At 33.5% G+C, this 25,465-nt stretch overlaps 1 protein-coding gene across 2 annotated transcripts in view; it reads right to left on the bottom strand.

Moving 5' to 3' along the window:
- LOC117180330 (vitamin K-dependent gamma-carboxylase) overlaps positions 1-25,465 on the bottom strand; it is a 43,542-nt gene that overhangs the window by 3,993 nt on the left and 14,084 nt on the right. For both annotated transcript variants that reach the window (XM_033372769.1, XM_033372770.1), the window contains 6 exons: positions 9,454-9,624; positions 9,211-9,374; positions 8,695-9,125; positions 2,289-2,489; positions 1,928-2,166; positions 76-390 (listed from right to left, as the gene is read on the bottom strand). In XM_033372769.1, coding sequence (XP_033228660.1) covers positions 76-390; positions 1,928-2,166; positions 2,289-2,489; positions 8,695-9,125; positions 9,211-9,374; positions 9,454-9,624 — 1,521 coding nt within the window. The remainder of the gene's footprint in view (positions 1-75; positions 391-1,927; positions 2,167-2,288; positions 2,490-8,694; positions 9,126-9,210; positions 9,375-9,453; positions 9,625-25,465) is intronic.

Below are 25,465 nucleotides of genomic sequence, written 5' to 3'. Positions count from 1 at the left end.
GGGGGGGGGGGGCTGGTGTAACTGACTTTAGTTTCAGTTTCTCGTAATGATACTGACAGTTAATCAAATTATTACCTGTTGGTTTTTAAATACTGCTCAGTTCGGTTTATAAAAGTGTACATATAACAAGCTGGAACCGAGCTGATAACTTTTACTTCGTGAAATTTTCCAGTTGGCACTTTCAGAGCTTCTCCTTTAGGAATTGTTACTTTTTCATTTTTTCCTTCTTCTGTGTATGATACTTTTCCTTCTATTACAGTTAAAGAGACATTTTTTAATTCCACATCTACAAAGTTTAATTTTTGCATTCCAGGATAATCAGCCACGAAATAAACGTCAGAATAGTTCGACCATGTATATACGTGCCGCTGAATTTCTTCTAGTTTATATCTGAGAATATTAAATTATATTAATTTGGATACTCTAGTATAAATATTTTTTTCGAAATTTATAATTACGTTACACAATTTTTATACAGTCGTTATTCTTTCATACTCAAAAATAATTTGAAGAAATACTTTAAACATAAAAAAATTTGTATGTAAATATTTGTTGATTATAATTTGACTGAATAAATATAAATTGACTGAAAAACTTTTTTTTTTAATAGCTTAAATTCGGGTATTTTCAAATTTGGTAGTATTACAAATTGTCGGGACGGGATAAATGAAAAATCTACGAAAATAAAATTCATGCGACACTGTAAAAATCTCGAAATGCAACAATAACATAAGCTTGTCAAATAATAGAATATTGTATTTTTAATCAATAAATAATGTCTTTTTAACAAAAGTTCTTTTTTTTTCTTTAAATTCGGGAATTTTCTAATTTGGAAGATTTCTAATTAAATTGTTTTGTAATTTGGTATTTTTGTGTCAGGAATATTATTATTCCGGGATTTTAAAATTGGATGATATTATGAACTGTTCTAAAATTATCCCATTTGGGAATTATACAGTGTCGTGAATTTTAATTTGCAAGAGTTTTTAGTTGTCCTGGATAAAAAATGTTTCCAGTTGATCAACTATAAATATAAATTATTTAATGATTCTTAAAACTGAATTTTAGTTTAAGGGTCAAAAATTAAACCATTTATTTTACGAGAAGATTCGGAATCTGCTCAAAATTATACAATCTACAGATTTTAACGTTAGAAACTGAACGGTTTCAATTCGACAATTAAGTTGAATCAATAATTTCAAAACTTTATTATACGACTGACAGTTCTTAGTAAACTAATTGCAATTTTTGAATAATTTCAAATTATTAGATTCATGATCTAATTTTTATTCAATTTCAATTACTATTTAAATATATTTCAAGTATGAAATATTAAATTTTGAACCCATCCAAATAAAAATTTTAAAACTAAATTTAGAAAAAAAAATTAACAAATAATCAAATATAAATAATTTAAAACTGAATTGTTTAAAATGAAAAGCCTTAAATCATTAAAATTGTAGAGTGCTAAGTTTGAAAAAAGAAAGAAAATTTTTTGTTTTTTAATCTATTATAGATTAAAAGAAAAATTATTTACTTTGAGCATCTTTTTTGAGTTGGAAGAAAGGATATTTTGGGTTTTTATTATTGCAGATATGGAAGCGGCCTTTTTTATTATTATTTTTATTGAGCTGCAATGAATTTAATTCTTTTCTGGATTGGAATATTTTTTTTTCCTTTGAACATTATTATTGGAAAAGGCCACATTTTTTCAATCGCTAATTAAGTTGAAAGGAGGAATTTTTCCATATATTTTTTCAATTGGAAGAGGGTACTTTTTTATTTTTAGAATTTTTATTGATTTTGAAGATATAAAATTTTGATTTTCAAAGTTTTTCTAAAATCTGAAACAAAAATTTAGTTTGAAGAGAGGAAATTTTTGTTACGTATTATTTTCCTGAATTTTTCTGTATTATTAAAAACATACCGATACGAGCTAAATTGTGTGAGTAAAGGGACTAAAAATGAAAGTGGTTTAAATGGATGCCATTCTGCAGTCAAAATATCAACATTTGGTTTAAACATCCTCTGTTGAAATCTTCCATTTAGAGAACACCAGACATCCACAAAAATGCTAATATTATGTGAAAGCCTTTCCCAACTTTCCCTGTTTCTAATTTTCTTTTTAGAAGACAAAACCATTCGTTTTTGCTGCATAAGATTGTCCTGAAACATAAATATATTAAAAGTACTGAAAAAATCAGATTTTTTTGTTGAAAAATTGTTAAGATTTAGAATATTTGATTAAATGGATAAGTTCTCTAAATAATTATTAAAAAATTGAAAACCTTTAAACAATTGGCATATTGCATAACCATGTCACCATGTTTCCACCATTTGTTGTTGCCCACATAAGCATGGGGATGAATAAAAAAATCTTCTTTGTTTGTGTTGTCTCGAACTTGAACCACAACTGCTATTGTGTCCCAATAATTGACCATCATATTCCAAGAGTAACCATACAAACCAGGCACCCAGTTATTGTAACCCTGGAAAATATTGCTTTCATTATAAATAAATAATTGCTTTTATCAATTTAGAGGGAGAGGCTTCTCCTAAATATAGATTCTTATTACTGATTCTATCTTTCTGAATAATTTTGAATCTCTTTGTTAGAAAAATTTTGCTATCATATCCCATTCTTTATCTATTCACGTTATTATTTTTCAATCTGTCTGTCATCGTAAATACTCGTCTATCCTTTTCAATCTCCTCTTTTTTATCTCATCCTATCCTAATTCTATCAAGGTATATACTTTTCAATCCCCTCTTATCTATCTCATTCTATCTCTTCTCTATCCACATTAACCTTCTACTATCTCTTTGCTAATATCAATTCCCATCTATCTTTTTAATCAAAACTTATTTATTTCATCGTATCCTACATCTATCAATCTCTATCTTTTTCTGTCTCTTTCTTTATATGAACTCACGTCAATCTTTTTCAATCCCATCTTCTTTATATCATACTATCCCTTATCTATTCATGTCAATCTTTTTTTATTTACGTTAATCTAAATTTCCTCCATCTTTTTTAATATTCTCTTCTCTATCTCATTCTATTCTTCATCTATCTACTAGAATCCATGACTATTTCACGACTAATCTAAATTTCAGTTTATCTTTTTAATACTCTCTTGTCCATGTTAACCCGTCAATTCAAATTAACATCTATCATTTTAAATATCCTCTTCACTATCTCATCCTATCTAAATTCCGTTCTATCTTTCTTAATATTATCTTCCTTATCTCATCCTGTGCTACATCTATCATCGCCAATATTTTTCAATCCCCTCCTTACTGTCTCGTACTATCCTTCACCTATCCCTTTATCAAATCTCTCACTTTCTTTTGGCTTATCTAAATTTCTGTTTATCTTTTTTAATTCCTTCTTTTTCTGCCTTAGGTAACCCTTACCTATGTACATCATTATTTTTTATCTTTCTGTAAATCTTAATTTTCATTTAACTTTTTTAATCTCCTTCATTGTATCACATTGTATCATACATGTATCAATGTTTATGTTTTTCTATCTATTTGTCAATTCGAATTCACGACTATCTTTTTCAATCGCCTCTTGTCTATCTCATCTGGTCCTTAATCTATCCACGTCAATAATTTTCTATTTTTTGATTAATATAAATTCCTGTCTATATTTTTCAATCTCTTTTTTGCATCTCGTCGTATCCTTAATCTATCAATGACTATATCTTTCAATCTCTTTCTCGATCTAAAATCACGTTTATATTCTCCAATCCCCTCTTCTCTATATCATACTATAGTTTATCTATCCATGTCTATCTTCCTCTATTTCTTATAATCTAAATTCCCTTCTATCTTTTTAATCTTCTTTTCTATATCTCATCCTATCCTTCATCTATCCTCGTGTATATTTTTCTATCACTCTGTCAATCTGAATTACTCCTTATCTATCTCAAAATCCTCTTCTCCATCTCGTGCTATACAAAATCAATCAATTCTCTCTTTTCTGTCTTATCCTGTCCGTGATCTATTCACGTAAACATTTTTTTATCTTTCTGTCAATCTAAATTACTATCTATCTTTTTCAATCTTTTGTTCTTTAACTCATCATATACTACATCTATTAACGTCTATCTTTTTTAATACCCTCTTCTCTATATCTTATCCTATTCTACATCTAGGAATGTCTATCCTTTCATATCTTTCTGTTAATCTAAATTCATGTGTATGTTTTTAGTGTCTTTTTTCTATCTCATACTATCCTTTGCCTATCCACGTGTATATTTTGTATCTCTTTGTCAATTCAAATTCACGTCTATCTTTTTCAATTACCTCTTCCCTATCTCATCAAATCCTACATCTATTAAAGTTCATCTTTTTCTATCTACTTTTTAATCTAAATTCACGTCTATCTTCTTCAATATATCTTTTGATCAATTCCTTCTCTTTATCTATACAAGTCAATATTTTTTAAACTTTTTGTCAATCTAAATACCTTTCTATCTTTTTCAATCTGCTCCGCTTAATCTCATCCTATCCTATGTCCGTCAAAGTCTTTTTTTCAATCTCCTTTTCTTTATCTTATTCTATCTTTCATTTATCTACGTGAATCTTCGACTATCTCTCTGCTAAACTAAATTCCCATCTATCTTTTTTTATCTCCCTTCTTTTATCATTTCGTATCCTACATCTATTAATATCTCTCTTTATCTATGTCTTTCTTAATCTGAATTCAAGTCTATCTTTTTCAATCCCCTCTTTTCTAGATCATACTATCCTTTATATATTCATGTCAATCATTTTCTGTCTCTGTTAGCCTAAATTCCCTTCTAAGTCTGTCTTTTTCCCTTAAAGTCTGTCTTTTTCAATCTCCTTTTCCTTTTCTCACCCTATATAAAAACTTACACCGTCTGTCCTTTTTAATCTTCTCCTCTCTATCAAACCCTTTCCTTCATCTATCGACGCCAATCTTGTACTCTCTCGCTTTCAATCCAAATTTTCACCTATCTTTTTTAATTCCCTCTTTTCTATCTTATCATCTCCATTATCTATCTACCTTAATACTTTTTATCTTTCTGCTAATCTAAATTTCCATACTCATTTTTAAATCTTCTTTTCTCTATATTAACCTATAATATATTTGAACTTGTACCTTTCTCTATATTTTCATCAACTTAAATTGACTTTAATCTTTTCCAATACCCTCTTCTTTTTCTCATCCTTTCTTTATCTATGCCCAACAATATATTTCTATCTCTCTGTCAATCTGAATTCCCTTCTATTTTTTTAGATCTCCTCTCGTTCTATACAAAATCTATCAACGTCTAACTTTTTCAGAAAAATTTTCTTCATCTTATCCTATTCTTTGTCTAGCTACGTCGATCTTTCACTATCACTTTTCCAATCTCGATTTCCGTCTATCTTTTGCAATCCCCTCTAGTCTTTTTTATTATATGCATTATCTATGAACGTCAATATTTTTTATTTTTTTGTTTATCTAAATTCCCATCTATATTTTTGAATCTTTCTTCTTTTTCTTAACCTGCACTACATCTGTCAACGTCTATCTTTTTCTATCTTTTCGTTAATATAAATTAAATTTGATCTTTTTCAATGTCCTCTTCTTTTTCCTATCGTATCCTTTATCTATCTACGTTAATATTTTTCTATTTTTCTTTCAATATGAATTCCCTTTTACCCGTTTTACTCTCTTATTCTGTATCCCATCGTGTCCTACATTTATCAATGTTTACCTTTTTTTGACTTTTTCAATATAAATTCACGTTTACCTTTTCCAATTTCCTGTTTTTATATATCATCCTACTCTTTATATATCCCCATCAATATTTTTCTATTTCTTGGTTAACGTAATTTTTCTCTATTTTTTAAAATCTTCTCTTCTCTGTCTTATCCTATACTAAATCTTGTAGCGTCTATCGTTTTCTATCTAATTTTTAATCTAAATTCACGTCTATATTTTTAAATATTTTCTTCTCTATCTCATCCAATTGTTTATCTATCCACGTCAATATTTTTCTATCTCTCTCTTAATCTACGTACCCGTCTGTTTTTTCAATTTCCTTTACTTTATCTTATCCTACTTATCTTACGTCTATCGACGTCTATCTTTTTCAATCCCCTCTTCTCTATATCATACTATACTTCATCTATTCATGTGAATCTTTTTCTATCTCATTTAATATCAATTCCCTTCTATTCATTTCAGTCTTCTTTTCTCTATTTCCGTGTATCGTATTCAATCCGCTCTTTTCTATCCTTTATCTATTCATGCCAATATGTTGTTATCTTTCTGTGAGTCTACATTCCCAACTATCTTTTTCAATCTTCTCTTTTTTATTTCAAACTATACTACATCTATCAACTTTTATATTTTCCTATTTCTTTGTTAATCTGAATTTATTTTGATCTTTTCGATGCTCTCTTCTCTATCATATCCTATCCCTCCCCTATTTACGTCAACCTTTTATGATATTTTATCAAATCTGAATTTACATCTATCTTTTTAAATCTCCTCATCTGTATATCATCGTATTCTACATCTATTGACGTTTATGTTTTTCTATCTCTTTTTGTCAGTCTGAATTCACAACTATCTTTTTCAATCCTCTTTTTTCTATCTCATCCTATCCTAAATATATCGATTTTTATCTTTTATATCTCTTTTTTAATTTAAATTCACGTCTATGTTTTTCAATACCCTGTTCCCTAGATCATACTATATTTGATTTATTCATGCCAATTTTGTTGGAAATCTTCTCTTCCCTATCTCATTCTGTGCTACATCTATCCACGTAAATCTTTTACTATCTCTCAGCTAATCAAAATTTCCGGTTATATTTTTCAATTCCCTCTTTTCCATCTTTTCTTATCCTTTATCTACCCAACTTATTACTTTAGTTATCTCTCTGTCAACCTAAATTCCCGTCTTTCATTTCGAATCTCCTCTTTTTAATTCATCCTATCCTACATCTATCAAAGTTTATTTTTTCATGTATATTTTTTAATCCTAAATCACGTTTATGTTTTTTAATATTCCCTTCTATTCTTTTCAATCTTTCCTTCTCTATCTCATCCCTGGCTACATCTATCATCGTCTATACTTTTGAATACCCACTTCATTATCGCATCCTATCCTTCATCTATCCACGTGTCTGTCTTTGGTATCTCTCGGCTAATCTAAATTTCTGTTCCACTTAATTATTTTTAGATCTTTCTATCAATCTTAATTTCTATTTATCTGTTTTATCTCCTCTTCTGTAGCTCATCGTATCCTATATCGATCAACGTTTATGTTTTTCGATCTCTTTTTCAATCTGAATTCCCGACTATCTCATTCAATTACCTCTTTTCTATCTCATCCTCTCTTTTATCTATAAACGACAATATTTGTCTATTTATCGGTTAATATGAATTACTGTCTATTTTTTAAATCGCCTCTTCTGTATCCCTCTTCTTTTCTGTATCATACTATAATTTATCTATTCATATCAATCATTTTCTATGTCTGCTAATCTAAATTTCGACCTATCTGTTTTATTCTTTTTTTATCTATCACATCCTATCCTTCATGTATCCACATCAACCTTTTACCATCTCTTGGCTAATCTGAATTCCAATCTATCTTTTTTAATTTTTTTCCATCACATCCTATCCTTCATGTATCCATGTCAACCTTTCAACATTTCTCGGCTAATCTGAATTTTTGTCCATCTTTTTCAATCTCTTCTTTTCTGTCTTATCCTGTCCTTTAACTATCCAATTGTATATTTTTCTATCAATTTGTCAATCTAAATTCCCAGTTCTCTATCTTAATTTCTTGTTCTCTATCTCGTTCTATACAAAATCTATTAGCGCTTAACTTTTTTAAACAAATTTTCTCTATCTTATTCTATTCTTAATCTATCTATCTCAATCTTTTACTATCTCTTCTCTGATCTATCAAGGTCCATGTCTTCTTATTTCTTTGTCAATCTAAATTCATGTTTATCTTTTCCAATACTCTTTTCTATATCTTATCTTATCCCTTGTCTCTCCACCTCAATATCTTGCTATCTATCAATTAAAATAAATTTTTGTCTATATTTTCCAATCCCCTGTTATCTATATCATCCTATCCTACATCTATATACGTCCATATTTTTCTATCCCGGTCTCAATATGAATTTACGTCTATATTTCTTAATTGCCTCTTCTCTATATCATACGATTCTTTCTCTATTTAGTTCAATCTTTTTATATTTTTATCAATCTAAATTCTCTTCTATATTTTCCAATCTTTGCTTCACTATCTCATCTCATACTACATCTATCAACGTCTATCTTTTCCAATTCCTTCTTTTCATCTTTTCATGTCCTTTACCGAGCCGCGTTAATATTTTTCTATCACATTTTCAATCTAAATTTCCATAAATACTTTTCAATGTTCTTTTTCCTATCCCATCGTATCATACACGTATCAGCGTGTATCTTTTTATTTCTTTTGTTGAAATCTGAATTTTCATAAATAAAAAAAATTCTCTATCTATTTTATTTGACTAACATAAAAACTAAATAAAAAAAAAAATTGACGAGCACCAATCTTCAAAGAATTTATCCTTGAATTAAAAATAAAAATCGAAACTCTAATTGAACCTCATTTTTTTATTATACCTCACTGTGCGGCCATTAAGTCGAATCTTAAATTTAGAGTACCTTGGTAATAAAATGGGAATAAGGCATAAAGAATTGCAATCCTATGTGAAGAAGCAATAATGAAACAACGAACTTTTGTTTCTTTGTCACTTTTTTATCCTCTGAAGGAACATTTTTTGAAAGAGAAATAGATTTTTTCTCCTTTTCTACACTTTCATCTTTCTCTTTCATTATTTCTTTTTCATCCTTATTTAGGGTAAACGCATCATCACTTTCTCTTTGAGTCTCTTCATTATTTTTCAGACTTTTAAATTGCGTTTTATTATTTTTTCTGCTTTTCTTTGTTAAAGCCATTAATTTCCATATCCATATTTTTGAGTACCAATCGAAATAAAAAGTAAATCTAGGCTTCATCCATTTTTCAAATCTCCTTGGCCAGTCAACGTGACAGAATAGAGGCATTGTTGCAAGGCATGTATAAGGAAACATTCCTGCAACAAAAAATGAAGATTCTAATCATAATTTTTTAATAGAATTAAAATTTATTCATTCACATGAAATTAGAGAAAAGGTTACCAATAGGAAATAGTCTTGAGTTCATCAAATGAAAAGCTGTACAAAAAATCATTGCTGGGAATCGAGTTCTGTCAAATATCATCAAAAATCCGATAGTTAAATCGAAGATGAATCCAAACAAATGTACTATAAGATAATTAGTTTGTTCAGGAGTCAATATTATTCTGTAAGATAATTATAACTATTTGATGATAAAATTAATATTGCGAATATGATAATTTTAATTGATTATTTTTCACTTACGTAAAGGGAAGAAAAACCCAATGTCCAGCCAGAGTGACAACAGAATACCCGTTCAACCAATCAGTGTCAGTTTTTTTTAATCCGGCAAGAAAGTAAAGAAGAAAGAATTGGAATCTCAAAATAAAATAATTCCAAAATGGTACTGTTTTCTCTTTTTTCTTATTAATGGAACTGCAAACAGAAACAATTTTTCTTGATTAGAACTAAATTTATTGTCTTATTTTCAGAAATAACATTAACAATATTTTTTGCAATATGTAGATAGACAATCAAAATGTTGAATTTTTGATGAAAAATAATAATTTCCAGATCAAAAATATTGCCATAACCTATTACTGTTCAAATGTTGTATATATTCTTTGAAAAGTAACAATTTCCAATGAAAAACACCAACATAATCGAAAATTGGTTAAAATATTCTAAATTTTGTTCAAATTGTAATAATTTTAGTTGTAAAATAACCATTTTTTTAAAAGAACGCTAACGTAACCTATAGTTGTTTAAAAGTGTTACATCTTCTTTAAAAACTAGCGATTTTTCAATTGAAATGTCATTGTCCGAAGAAAAATAGTCAAAAATACGGAATTGCTCTAGCTTGTAAATTTTTTGAATTGAAACAAAATGTATTGCATTTAAATTCAATAATTTTTGTTTAAAAAAAAGGGTCTTGTTGTAAAACACTAAAATAACCTGCAATTGTAAAAAGCTTTTAATCTAATTAATTTTTTTTTTAAATCGCTGAAAACCAATTTTCGTCGAAAAGCACTGAGACAGTTCACACAATTTAAAAACAGTTGTAAATCTTCACTGAAACTTATTATTTTTTTAATATAAAAATACCAATTTTACCATGTATAAAGATTTGTGTCTTAGAATGTTAATTTTTACAGTAAAACTCGAACATAAACTAAAATTGTTAAAGTTGGTAACAATCTTATTTTAAATACAATTTTTCAAATTAAAAATATAAACTTTCAACGAAAAACACTAACATAATTTACAATTATTTAAATATTCTAAACCTTCGTCAATTACAATGTTCAAAATTAAAAATACCAAAGTCCGACGATAAACACTAACATAATCGAAATTTTTTAGAAGATTTTAAATCTTCTTGTTCGCTTAAAAGCGAGCCTAGCAGCTCCTCTCTCGGCGCCGAGGCATACTAAGATCACCATGACGTCGCTGTTCGCTGCTCTCAACAGTTCAGTTCGCTGTCGCCAAGCAAGAGAAGAAGACCTATTATTTAATTAAATTACTTTCTTGATTTGTGTGTTCAATTCGGAGAAATGAAGAAGGTTCAACAACTTAGAGCATTTATTTGGTCGACCACACCCACCTGCCCCAGAACAATCAAAGAATAAACATTTGGTCCTTCGAGCCGGTGGAATCACCGCTAAAAGAAATCTGAGTCCATCGACAAGTGAGTATTAATAAATCAAAAATGTCATTTCATTTACAAAATCCTGTTCGCTGCCCATGAAAATAAGAATCAAATTTGTAACCACATACAACAGAGAAATCACTAAAATAAATTTTGATGCAATTGAGAATTTAATTTATCAGGAAACAAGCAGCTATTTTGGACATGGCACGATATAATGTTGTTTATAATATGCATGTTCATTGAAGAGTAACCAAAATTATCTTACAGACATTACTAGAAGTTTGTTGTGAGTAACAGACATTACTGGGAATTTGTTGTATTCTTAGAAATATGCCAACATATTTGAAAGTTTTTCTAATTTCATTCTGTTTTCAGCTTGTCACTTAACTTCAAAATAAAATATACAGGTCATCAAGAATATTAGTTAAATAATTCGTACATTAAAGAAGGTGATTAAAATAAAACATTTCTATTTAAATTAAAATATTTAAATATATATTTTAATGAACCTACTGTTTTTATTTCGGACCATTTCTCTATTTTGTTTTGAATAATGTATTGCACGAGAATATTAAAGCATTCTTTCTTGTAGCAGAATTAATTTAATAATATTTAGTAATCAATCTTGACTCTACTCGCACCCAGTGCGTCGAATTTAGGGCTCGACTTGCACCCATTGCGTCGAATTTAGAACTCGACTCGCACCTCGTGCGTCGAATTTAGAACTCGACTCGCACGCAGTGCGTCGAATGTAGGACTCGACTTGCATCCATCGCGTAGAATTTAGGATGCGAATAGCATCCAGTGCGTTAAATCTGTATTTTTAAGTCGCTCCCAATGCGTCAAATTATGGATTCGACTGTTGCCCAGTTCGTTGGATTTATGCTTGCTACTTAGCATCGATCAGTTCACGCCATACGAATTTGGAGAATACAGGCGACGAGTTTCGACTCGCTCTAAGCGTCCAGTTTTATAGCTACACCTTTTCAATCGCTTACAGGGAGATGAATCCGATCACTTTCCAGCGAGCTCTCGTACGAGTCACTCAAAGTTCAACTCGAACAATAACTGTGATGCCTGCGGAGGAGTGGACAGATGGATTAATCCAGAGCCGACTTGAACTTTTAGAGGGTTACTGGTCTGACTTTAGTTCAAAGCACGTCAAACTTTTGATGATTGAACTCAGTCCTGCGCTAACACCTTTAACGAGTTCACCAACGGCACCAGTAGCCGGGGCAACACGCTCTGCCAACGCCTCCATGACGTGTCACCTACCAAGAATTACAATTACCCCTTTTAGCGGTAAGCATCAGGATTGGGAACTTTTTCGAGACATGTTCCGCTCCCTGATTCACAATGATCCGACTTTCAATGACGTCAAGAAATTGTACTACTTGAAGACTGGAGTACAGGGGGAAGCCAAGACGGCTCTTGATACTATTCAAATCATCCAAAAGCACTTAAAAGCCCTCAGAAGGCTTCCTGATCTCAGAGACGAATCCCCGACAGGAATGCAGAAATTTGCGAATGAATTAGAGCGAAACCGCAGTCAGCTGGCATTGTTGGGACGACCGGTAGACTCTTGGGATGATTGGATGATTTCGATCGCCAGTGAGGTCATGGATTCTTACACCAAGCGCTGTTGGGAACAAGAGCTTACTAGAAATTGGGCGTTCGCAGAGGGTAACAGAGGTGACTTTCAATAGAGCACGCCACGCGAAAGCCGGGCCCCATCTATTAAAGCCTTTGCAACAACTTCGTTTCACACATGTGTTGTCTGCAGACGTAAACACTATACAGGAAGATGCGAGCAGTTCCAAAAAATGACACAACGCGCGTAGCGAAGTAGATGTCAAAGAACGGATCTGCTTTAATTGTCTAAAAGTTGATCACGCCGCCCAGACCTGTCCATCGCTCATGTCATGTCGGAACTGTGGGGCACCTCATCATACCAAACTTCACGGGAGTAATAAGAAGAGAACTGGTGGAGATTTATTTGGGTAGTATACCCGGAGCTCGCAAAGAAGATGCCACGACCCCTGGATCCAATTCAAGCCAAGTGGATATCACGCGGCAATGACAATTACCACTCCCAACATCAATGGTCAGTCTGAGTGATGGAGGGAGTCTTACGGAGAGGGTAAGAGTGCTCATTGATCCGCGTTCAGAATTAACCCTTGTGAATGCGAGACTGGCTCAAAGGCTTGGCGATCCGATTCAGTTAGTTAGAGTTGGAATCGCTGGAGTCAATGGTCAAGTTTTCGATGCTGCAAGACTTCAGGTGTCCATCTACATCAAGTTAAACCCCGAGCTTCCACCCGTCAAAATCAAAGTGTACGGTCTAAAACACATCGGCATCACTACTCCGCCACTTCATTGCAATCTCGACGTGGCATCTTGCTTTGGTCATCTTCGTCTGGCTGACCCAGCCATGCTTAGACCGGGACCAGATGACGCCATTCTCCGTGAAAATATCTACAGTTGTATAATCTTGCCAAGCCTAATTAAACGGGACGGTCTTCTCGCTCAAAAGACGGTGTTTGGTTGGGTATTCACAGGGACTCTTCGAGTCGGCTGCACCAAGGCCCACGCTCTCTACTGTCCTGTCTGATGACACTGAACCATGACACGAGCAACTCATAGATCTGATACAGAGGGTTTGTTCAATCGCAGAAATTCCTCGGCCTGTAAGAAAATCTTACGAGGATGAAGCTTGCGAAAGTATCTTCCTAAACATGCATCAAGGTGAGTGGAGTGGAAGATAAGTTGTGCCACTTCCTCTACAGTCTGGCGGAATTCAGCTATTGGGGGAGAGTCTCTCGAATGCGAGAGCAGCATAAGCTTCAGTTCATCGTCAAATGCAACGGGATCCGAGTTTGTCTACTGCATATGTAAAATTTATCAACGACTATCTTCAATTGGGACACATGAGAGAGATAACTCTGCAAAAGATAAATGACTCGACTGTCCAAGTTAATTACAATCCCCATCATGGAATTTGGCAGCGACAGGACAACAGTAGGAAATTCCGGGTATTATTTAACGTATCTAGCTCGACATCGACTAGGAGCAGTTTGAACGACGTCCTTTACCCTCGGTCCAAGCTTCAAAATAATTTAGCACCCGTGGTGATAAGATGCAGGATGCATCAGGTAGCGTACTGTGCTGATATCAGAATGATGTTCGTTCAAATTCGGATTCTCCCGAAACATGAAAACTTGCATAGGATCATCTGGAGTCCATCAGACAATTACGTCAGTCACGTACAAGAGTTAGTGCCCAAGGAGATATGAGATTACGTACCATCCGCTGAAAACCTAGTCGACATAGCCACCAGAGGCTCTTCTCTATCTAACATCGTCCAAAACCAGCTGTGGTGGCACAGCCCCGCATGGCTCACTGATCATCCTTAATCGTGGACGAATGCCGCAAGAAAAAATACGCATTACTCATTAGAGCCAAGACGCCGACGACTGCTAAAATGTGATGATGACTGTACGCTGAATCTATTGTCTCCACTGACGGTAAAGGAAATCGACCGCGAGTTCTTAATGCAAGTGAGAGCCAGACAACAGAAAGACTTTCCACATAAAATAGAACTCATTAGGCAAGGCAAGATACTTCTAAAAGAGAATCGATTAAGAAGAATCAATCCTTTTCTCGACGATCAAGAAGTCCTTCGCCTTGGGGGCAGGATTCTTCACTCGAATCTTTCATTCGAGGAGCAGCATCTCGTCATCCTCGATAGACCCTTTTTACGTACTGGCGTCGATTACGCGGGGCCATTTCAAATACACAAATGCAGAGGTAGGGGCGTAGCCACCTTCAAGGCGTATATCGCAGTGTTTGTCTGGCTCGTGACGAAGGTCTTTCACCTCAAATTAGTTAGTGATCTCACTACAGCAAATTTTCTCGGTACTCTAGCCCGATTTGTTGGACGTCGTGGGAAACCCACCGAGCTCTCGAGTGATAATTCAACGAAATTTCGTGGCGCTGATGCTGAGTTGAGGCGGCTGCTCAAAGAGGCTGAGATCGACTGGCGATGCGTAGCCGATTCGCTTGTTAAAAACGGAATTGATTGGCTCTTCATTCCGCCCTCCACCCCGACTTTGTGGCCTATAGGAGACAGGAGTCAAGTCCGTGAAAACTTATTTGCAGAGGGTCGCTGGTTCCATTCGCTTCACCTACGAGGACTTCTACACCCTTCTTGTCGAAATCGAAATGATTCTGAATAGTCGACCCTTGACACCTCTTTGGGAGACCTAGAAGACCTCGACGTAATCACCCCTGCGCATTTCCTCGTCGGCAGCCCACTTACATCGATCACGCGACCCAACGGTGCAGAAGTTAACCTCGACCGCCTGTCTCATTGGGAGCTCGCTTAGGGAGCACGCGACAAGTTTTGGACCAGTTGAAGCAGAGAGGACCTGAATAATTGGCAGCAGCGCACCAATAGCACTCTCCACAGTCCAACTTATCCAAGGAAGACGTGGTAATCTTGCTTGAACCGTCGCTGCTTCGGCCTAATGGACACTGGCCACTAGGTCGAATCCTGGAGGTTTATCCATGTCCAGATGGTTTAGTAAGGGTGGCATCGGTCAAGAACGCCAGTCGCACATAAACAGGAGGGATTTCGAAGTTAGCTAGAATTTTGTCTCACGACTCTTCCTCCAGAATCTCCAAGATCACGCCCCTGACGGAGGGCGGCTCCTGACAGACGCACAGACAGAGGCGGGCGGGATGTTCGCTTAAAAGCGAGCCTAGCAGCTCCACTCTCAGCGCCGAGGTGTACTAAGGCCACCATGACAGCGCCGGTCGCTGCTTTCAACAGCTCAGTTCGCTGTCGCCAAGAAAGAAAAGAAGACCCATTATTTAATGAAATTACTTTCTTGGTTTATGTGTTATTTTCGGAGAAATAAATAAGGTTTAACAACTTAGAGGCATTTATTTGATCGACCACACCCACCTGTCCCAGAAAAATCGCAGAACAAACAAGCTTTAGCTTGTGAATCTTATGTGATTTTTTAAAATGATAAGATACCAAATCCCCACAAACTGATCGAGAATAGTCCAAAAATATTTAGAGATTCTAAATCTCATTCAAATTGAATTAATTCTCCTTTTTACATAATTACTTCAGGCGTAAAATGCTTTAATATAAACCAATATTGTCAAAATTGATGAATATTATACAAAAACTAATTTTTTAAATTAAAAATATTAATTTTTGACTGAAAACACTAACATAATCCAAAATAAAAATATTCGAATTTTTTTCATATTATGATTTTTGTTTTGAAGTGACACTTTTGGTGTAAAATTCTTCAATAGCCCTTTATTCTATAGCCCTTCCGAGAAGCGACGTTGCGCCGCAGGTAGGTAGGTAGGGTTGTATTGAGTTAGTTCCCACCCACCATCAGCCCCGAAATCGGCGCTTTAAAAGAGTTTCACTGACCAAATTTCGGTGTAAAATCGTAACATAATCTAAAATTGTCAAACATTTTATATTATTCTTTGAAATACAATTTTTTAAGTTAAATTACCAGTCTGCAACCTCTCTATAGGCCTAGGAATCACATGCCTTGTAGCTGGCGGTACGGATTAAGGTTCTAAGCGGAGTAGATACATGGAGATTGTGATTTAGAGCGACTGCATCGTGTGGTGTAACTGAAGGTGTCTTAACGAAGACTTTGGGATATTAGGAATCGTTAGTGTGTAGACCCTCTTCCTGCGAGCGAGGCTCTGCAGGAAATTTTATTGATTTCCCTAACTACTCTTGGGACCAACATGGTCTATCAAAACAAACTAAACAAAAACAATAAGGGAGCCGGCTCGGGGTCCTCATGTAACCCACTGCTAAAGGGAAGCGGCTCCTCAGGGGCTATATTAAAAGAATCGAAACCAATGACAACGAACAAGTTTTCACGGTTAAAGAAATGATTATTTGGCTCTCTTTAATTGGGAAAATCCCTAGCGGAGCCCAGAAAGGGAAAGCCGGTGCAGCGCGGATCTCTAAAAAAAACCAAGGCTCCCGACAAGAGGCCTTACATATCACAGCAGAATCTGGAGCAACTGTTCTTGTTCGTTCTGCAGGCAAGCGGATGAAAGACTTCAAGGAACGTCCCGAAATAGTTTCTCAATGGCTGATACGGGAATCTCATTCATGCAGATAAATTGGTAACAGAGCAAGCGCGCTTTGGCGGTTGAAACCAGGCGTATGGTAGTAGTGCAGATAGGGATTGCCTTAATCCAAGAACCCTGCTTATACAAACAAAGGATTAGTGGCTCTGGGTTCTAAGCTCTGCTTTAGGAACCTAACTGTTATTAAGTTGAGACTCAGAGGCAGAAGCGGAGAAAGACTAGAGATATATATATCGCAACAGCTAATTTCTCAGATGATCCTGAGGTATTCCCACCTCCTAGAGAGATCAATGCCCCAATTCGGCACTGCCAAGAGGATAGGATCCCTATACTCTTAAGCTTTGATCAAAATTGATACTGAATATTGAGCTGAAGATCCTTGATTGTGGCGATACTCATTCCAGATTATAAACAGGAGTGATTTGACTTTAGGTTCGCAAGAACTGAGAAGCAATGCATCAAGGCTATGAAGTCTCTAATGAGAGGTCCCTCTCGGACCACAGATATATATTGTGCCGTTCAGCCCCATGGAAACTGGCAGCTTGAAAGATCAGGAACCCTAGGAATATATTTCGGGATTGATATAAAGAGGAACTCAAATGCAGGCTTGCAGACTTCCCCAAAAGCTAAAATTATAAATGAGAACAATTTCTGCACCTTCAAATCACCGGGAAAGTATAGCCTCTATCCAATGCTCTTACAAAAGGGAATGTATTTCGGGGATGAGGCGCTTTTAGACTTGCCGCTTTACAGATGGCAGCACGCATTTCAGGCAGGCTTCTCTGTATAATTTGCGCTCTTCGCTGTGGCAAAATTGAAGCAGAAGCTGGAATAGGGAGAGTATGCTGTGGCCACATTCTTGGAGAGAGAGGGTGCCCTTAACAGTACCCTTCCAGAAGTCATATGTTGAGAGGCTTCAAGGTGTGGCTTCCCAGACCAGCTAGTAAGCTGGATACTCGCGGGGTAGTCTACAGGAGGGTGTCCTGTTACACCTTATTTGGTGCATTATAGTGGAGAGCCTCCTCAGTAGGCTAAATAAGGAAGGTTATCATATCTAGGGATATATGTATGACTTTCAATCCTAATCAGCGAAGCTTATCTGGAAACGTGGATGAGCCGTACAAGTTCGGCGCTAAGCATCTTTGAGATCCGGTATGATAGCTCAGGGCGCATGTTAAATCTGGAAAAGACCACTCTGGTAATTTTGACGAGAAAGTACAATGTGTCGAAAGATGGCGCCACTGTATTCCGTGGTAAGAAGCTGGTGATCACAGACTCAGTTAAATATATGGAGGTAATCTCAGATAGCGAACGGAACTGAACATAACATCTTGAGACTCAAATCAGCAAGCTTGTCATGGACATTTGAGATGTTCAGACGAACTGATCTGTTCTTGAACCCATACTGGAGATTAAATAGTTAAAGGTGTGACACAATAAGCTTCACAGCTTAAGCGTGAGAGGGCCTCATCGGGTTTCTAACCCAAACTAAACTAAACTAAAGCAGATTTCGGCCAAAATAACTAACATAAGTTAAAATTGTTAAAAGATGTTGAATATTTTTCGTATTATTTATTGATTTTGGTTTACAACATATTTTTGGTGAGAAACGTTAATACAATCCGAAACTGTTTAAAAAATACAAATTGTAGCGTAAAAAACTAACACAAATTTCAAATAAATAATAGGTTTTTTTTCGATCACAGTGGGCAAATATCAATACCCTATCACAATTAATTTTATAACGTTTCGTCAGCTTGTTTGGCTGACCTATTCAGGTTAAAAGTTTATAGAAAATTACCAATATATAGAACAAGTACAGAAAAATAAGTTATGAATAATTATAAATGAAGGTTACACCTTACCTTATACAGTACAAGCTCGCTTATCCGAGCCCGCTTTATCCGAGTTCGGGATTATCCGAGGTTGAAACAAAAATAGTTGACCCGTCTTATCCGAGTTATAGCGCAAAAGAAGTCCGTTTAATCCGAGCCTTATGTATTATTCATACATATGAACGTATCTTAGCCAACTAGAGCAGATCTTCTTAAACCTCGGCTCTGATTGATTAATAATCTAAATACTCCCTACGTCAAGAACTTTGTGGATCGCTTTTAAATAAAGATACATTATAGCATATGTAATACAAACTATTTAAAGACTTTTTTAAACATGTAATTGTACAAATTGAATATCTATTTAAGTATACTTTCATTTTATTATACTGAAACTTTTTTGAAATGTAAAATTCCGTTTTATCCGAGTTTCCCAATTATCCGAGTTGGGACCGGTCCACAAAAGCTCGGATAAGCAAGGTTCTACTGTATAATAAAATCAGGAGTTTGCACGTCGTCTGATCAGGTATATGTTTTATTTTAGTTCAAGGATCTTCATTTGTAATTAACCAAATTTATCGGATAAATTTATTTATCTGATTTTTAGGCAATAACTTTCCAGATCATCCATAACCATGTCTGCGCATAAGAGTGAAATGGATTATGGGACTTTTGGCTAGTATAGTGTTAGTGCAAGGAAGCTCATTATTATTATGATATTTATATTGCAAGAAGTTATTATCATTGAAATCTTTTGCTATTTGTCAAGTATTTTCTTGTCATTTTTCAAAGAGGATTTTCATTAATTCTTTTATAGATATAGTCAATTTATCTTTACAGATTACAGATTGCTTTCAAAAACGATATAAGAGATATAAATAGAAATTAATTATATCGACAAATTTATAGTATTTCGAAAGGTTAATTTCATGGAATTAGCGCAATTCATGGAATTCACGGAATTCGTGGAATGCCCGGAATACAAGGAATTCACGGATTCGAAGAATCCTTGGATTTTAAGGAATTTACGGAATTCAAAGAATTTACGGAATTCAAAGAATTTACGGAATTTAAAGAATTTAGGGAATCCACTAAATTTAAGAAATTCACAGAATTTATGGAATTTACTGAATTTAACAAATTCAATGAACATATGGAATTTACAGAATTCCTGGAATTTAGGAAATTAACAGAATTCATGAAATTTACGGAATTCAAGGAATTCAAGAAATTCATAAAATTCATGGAATTCACGAAATTCATAAAATTCATGGAATTCAAGAAATTCATAAAATTCATGGAATTCACGAAATTCATAAAATTCATGGAATTCACGGAATTCAAGAAATTCAAGAAAATGATTTAATTCAAGGAATCGCGAAATTCAACAAATTTACGGAATGTAAAGAGTTCACGGAACTCAAGGAATTCATACTATTTAAGAAATTCACGCAATTAATATACTTCAGGAAGTTTCTAGAATTCAAGAATTCCTGGAATTCACGGAAATGTTGGAATTCAGGGAAATTATGGAAATTAACGTATTCATGGAATTCACTGAATTCATGTATTTAAGAGAATTCACAGAATACACGGAATACGCGGAATTAATGAAAATCACAGAATTCATGGATTTCAAGGAATTAATTGAATTCACGGAATTGATTAAATTCACGGACTTCATGTAATTCATGGAATTGAACCAATACCTGCAATTAAATTCAATACATTCCATAAATTCTTTGAATTATAAAAATTTCTTGAATTCCTTTAATTCCTTTGATTCCTTGAATTCTGCTAATTCTACAAATTCCATGTATTCCATGAAACCCATGAATTCTGTAAATTTCTTGAATTTCTTTAATTCCACGAATTCCGCAAATGTATACTATTCCATGAATTTCACTCATTCCTTTAATTTCCATGAATTCTGTGAATTCCATGAATTTCGTGAATTTCGTGAATGTCATGAATTCCGTGAATGTCATGAATTCCTTGAATGTCATGAATTTCGTGAATTTCAGTCTTATTTGCAGACATGATTATGAATTACCTGGAAAATTATTGCCTTAAAATATTTAAAACAAATGATGTTGCGCTTCTTTTTACATTCTCATTCATGAGAGTGTAATGTAATCGTCCAAATTTTCAGTCTCTGTTTTCTAACGGATCTTTACGTTTTGGCACGCACAGAATCCGAAAATCATAAAATTTTATCGGTGTCTGTCTGTTTGTATATATATGTCTGTCTGTATGTCTGTATGTATGGCTGGCTGTCTGTATGGTTACTTGAATATTCTAGCCACGCTTACATTTGAAGGATTTCTCCAACCGAGTCAGCCCTTGATATACATATTAATGTTTTAATAATAAAGATTAAGTTCGCTAAGCAGACATTTCGAACAAATATTAAATAATTTAGAGCATTTTCAAAATTTGAAACAAATTTTTTTTTAATTTTATAAATTTTTGTCACAATTTCTTATAGATGGGTATAGATGGGACTTTCCAATTATTTAGATAAAATTTTCAATTTCAATTAAAATCAGAAAAGTTATATACTTTTCAAAATTTTGAAAATATTCAGAAAAATAAAAAAAAATATTTTTCTGAGAGATTAAGAAATTTTAGTTAATTTTTTCAATGGATAACAAATATATTTAGAAAATATCTCAGTTAAGTTTTTAGATTCGACAAAAACTCGAAAAGCTAGAGCTTTTACAAAATTAAAAAAAAATTTTATGAGTTTTAGACATTTTTGTCAAATTTTCTGGCACATGGCAAAAAGACTTGCAAATTATCTTAATTAGAAAATTTCATGCTAAGAATTAAAAAATTAGAACTCAATTATTACAAAACATTATTTATCCTGTTAATGTAACTATTTGAACAATTAAGATCCGTAAACTAAAAATAGAATATCTACCTGATTAAAATAACTCTGGTTGAGATGTGTCAAAGAAATGGGTTCATATCAATGTTGTTCATAAAACTTGTTGTAAAAATGATCCTGTTTACTATACTGTTGAAACTAAGAGAATGCTAAATATACGTATAAAATAAAAAAAATGTATGTTATACATGTAGATTGTACTTTTAATAACCATAAATTTGATTTGAAAAATAGAACAATTCTTGAATCTGAAGCTAATTATCAAAACGATTAATTTCTCAAGTGATAAATATTAAAATTTAGAACAATAGTATTAATTAAAAAGAAGATATTTATTTATTAATTCATAGGTACAATCCAGCATTAAAAATCTATAACTATAAAGTTTATATAATTTTACTCATCTGCACGTAATTATACGTCAATTATACGTAAGGCTTTAGAGTACCCAGTGGGCACAAAGTTTGGCGACGTGTTTACGACATCGTTACGATACCTTTACGACAACGTTACGACATCCTATGTCCATGTCGTTAAGGTGTCTTTACGATATCGTAAATAAGTCCTATGATCTGACGATGTCTTTACGATATCGCAAAGACGCCGAAACGACATGGACATAGGATGTCGTAAAGATCTCTTGAAGATGTCGTAACGATGTCGTGAAGACGTCGCCAAATTTTGTGCCCACTGGGTATAAATATCACCCCTGTGTCTCAGGATCTTCAGTTATTGTCCTCATCTTACAGACGTCATCAAAACGTTAAACTAAATTTCAAATTTAAACTAGTTGACAAGAAAACTATTTATGTTTTTTGTAAATTTAAAAAATGTTTAATTTCATGTCAAATCTTGACTTTATTATATAATTTAAAGTAAAACATTTTTCCCCTGATCATTTATATTTTTCTTTTTACTGGCTCTATGTGTTGCTCTGCAAACCAAGCTGACGAAACTTTGCGAAATTAATTGTGAATAATTATTGGTATTTACTCCCTGTAATTGGCAAAAAACCTATTAATCAATTTAAATATGGAGAGTATTACTTCTTTTTTTCTTCATAATCTGAAATAGTTGAAAATAGGGAAACTTGATTATTTTCGTTTGAAAATTCTTATTTCAAGTGAAAAAAACTAGACATAATTTAAAATAGTTAAAAAATTTTTCTTACTTTCAGCGAAAAGCAGCATCATAAAAAACGTATAATATCTACAATAATTTATCAGATGATTTCAAAGATTTAATTCAACCACGCAAGAGTATTTGACCCTTAAAGTTCATGTAGGGTGTTACACACCCACAAACATTTTTGAGCTCTTAAAAACATTACTTATTCTGAAAAGATTCAGTAATTGTCGTCATCTGCCTTTAATTGAGATCACTAAGTGTAAGCAAAGTACCCAGTGGGCACAAAATTTGGTGAAGTCTTTACGACATCGTTACGACATCGTTTTGACATCTTTACGACATCCTATGTCTATGTCGTTTCGGTTTCTTTGTGATATCGTAAAGACATCGTCAGATTATACGACTTATTTACGATATCGTAAAGACACCTTAACGACATGGACATAGGATGTCGTAAAGTTGTCGTAAAGATGTCGTAACGATGTCGTAAAGTCGTCGCCAAATTTTGTGCCCACTGGGTAGGTTAGTATAGTTTGGCAAGCGTTAGTGTACGGACAGCAGCTGCTCAAAGTGGACGTTGCAAAATCCACGGGTCTCCGACACCCGCCGTGCTCGTAGTGAGTGAAAAAGTGTTTTTGAAGCAAATTTTGTCATCGTGCTAGAATACAAAGTTGGTGTTCTTTTACGTAAGTTCATCGGTGAAAGTGAAACAAAAATATATTTTCATTATTTAAAACTTTGTTGCGTTTCAGATGCCTTATAGCCTACGACCACGGTTGTTACGTCAAACGTAATTAGAAACGTTGTACGATAATGATTATTTTGCCGGCAAAGAAAGTTAAGTTGAAGAAGAGAATACTTGTTTTTGCTTATAATTAATACTTTTTACTACTTTTCTTCATTTTTTGTATTTTGTCATCATTGTGATTTAAAAAAAAAAATTGATCAAAATGGCTAAGAATTGACGTGTTATTTTACTCTCAAAATTGGCAATTCATATGTGCAAATAAATATCTTTCTTGTGTACACCCGTACTGTAGTATTTTTTTCTAATAGCACAGTGTTTCAAGAGTGCAATTCCAAATTTTTAGCTAAAAATATTATAAATCACGCGAGAGACAATTTTTTAAATAAAAATATACATGTTTTCCGTTTTTTTCCTTTAGTAATGTTTTTCGCATAATTAAAGTAAATCAATAATTGAAATACCCAACTTATTCTGAAAAAGATATGTTGTAACATATAAGATTAAATTTGTGTGACAAAACATTTAATAGCAGATGAGTAATTAACGTTCAAAGTCGCTCGGGTCTTGAATACCCGCGATGCACTTAATGACCGGTTTACCAACGATGCACTTTAAGAGTTAAGAGCAAATGTTTTTTTCAATTTGTATAATTTGTATAATTAAAAACAAATAAAGAAAAAAACGTTTTTCTCCTAGGAAAAAAAAGAACAAAATTTTTCTCCCTGGACAAAAGTTTTGGACATAGAATTAATTCAGGTCTGAATGGTAATATTATCACCAACTGGTACAGGAAAAATACATATATAGGTAGAATTTTTAATTCATTTTTCTCACTCTTTTCAAAACAAAATTGTTGTAATCAAAAACTTAGTCGACGGAGCTTTGGGTTTGTCACATGCTTTATTTCACAAAGGAAATTTTGAATATTGTTATAATCATCCGCTTTCTAAATTATTACCCCCCCCCCCCAAAAAAATAATTGAGACAAATATTAAAATTAGAATTCAATAAATAAAATCGCACTGCAGAAAGACTACGACCAATTTCTTAACATATAAGTTTTTAAGTCAAGTAGTAGTGGTCAATTAATTATATATGATCAAATTAATAATAATGAACACCTTTTATTTAATAAATAAATAATTGTTTTAATAAATGAATTTCCATCACCAATCAAATGTGCATTTTTCGGCATTTTTTGAATTAATTTCTATTGAGGACGCTTATTATTAAACAAAAATAAATATTTAATCAATAAATAAGCAACTGATTGAATAAATAAATTTCCATCGCGCAACAAGTGGGAATTTCTTCATGCCAGGTATATAAGGAAATTTATTGATATTGGTTATGACTTTGATTGGGTTACTGTTGTAATATTTCATAGTGAAATTAATGAGAGGAAGAGATAATTTATGAAAATGCTTCACATTAAGAAACGAAGGAGTTGATATATTAATTTAAAGACTGATTGGGACAGGTTAAACAAGAGTTATTCTAGTATGATTAGTTGCACGCGACTAGGTGTACGTGATTTTTTTTAGGATCGCTGAATCTGAATCCGGTATCCGTTTGACGCCATAAGGTCAGTATCAAGGTCAGTTTAAGGTCAAACCTACCAAATTCATCGCTAACCAACTAAATTAGGGTACCTTCAAGTTTAAGTGGTCGCTGAATTTGTATCTGATGTGCGTTTGACGGCATCATGTCAGTATCAAGGTCAGTGCAAGGTCAAACCTACAAAATTCATCGCTTATCAACTAAATCAGGGTACCTTTAGGTTTAAGTGGTCGCTGAATTCAAATCCGTTGCCCTCTTGACACCGGAAGGTCAGTATCAAGGTCAGTTCAAGGTCAAACCATGTTCAAAACGAATTATTT

The sequence above is a fragment of the Belonocnema kinseyi genome, chromosome 9 (genome assembly GCF_010883055.1).
Source record: "Belonocnema kinseyi isolate 2016_QV_RU_SX_M_011 chromosome 9, B_treatae_v1, whole genome shotgun sequence".
Lineage (NCBI taxonomy): Eukaryota > Metazoa > Arthropoda > Insecta > Hymenoptera > Cynipidae > Belonocnema > Belonocnema kinseyi.
Note: the sequence above shows the minus strand (reverse complement) of the source record. Positions and strands in the feature narration are given on the sequence as shown.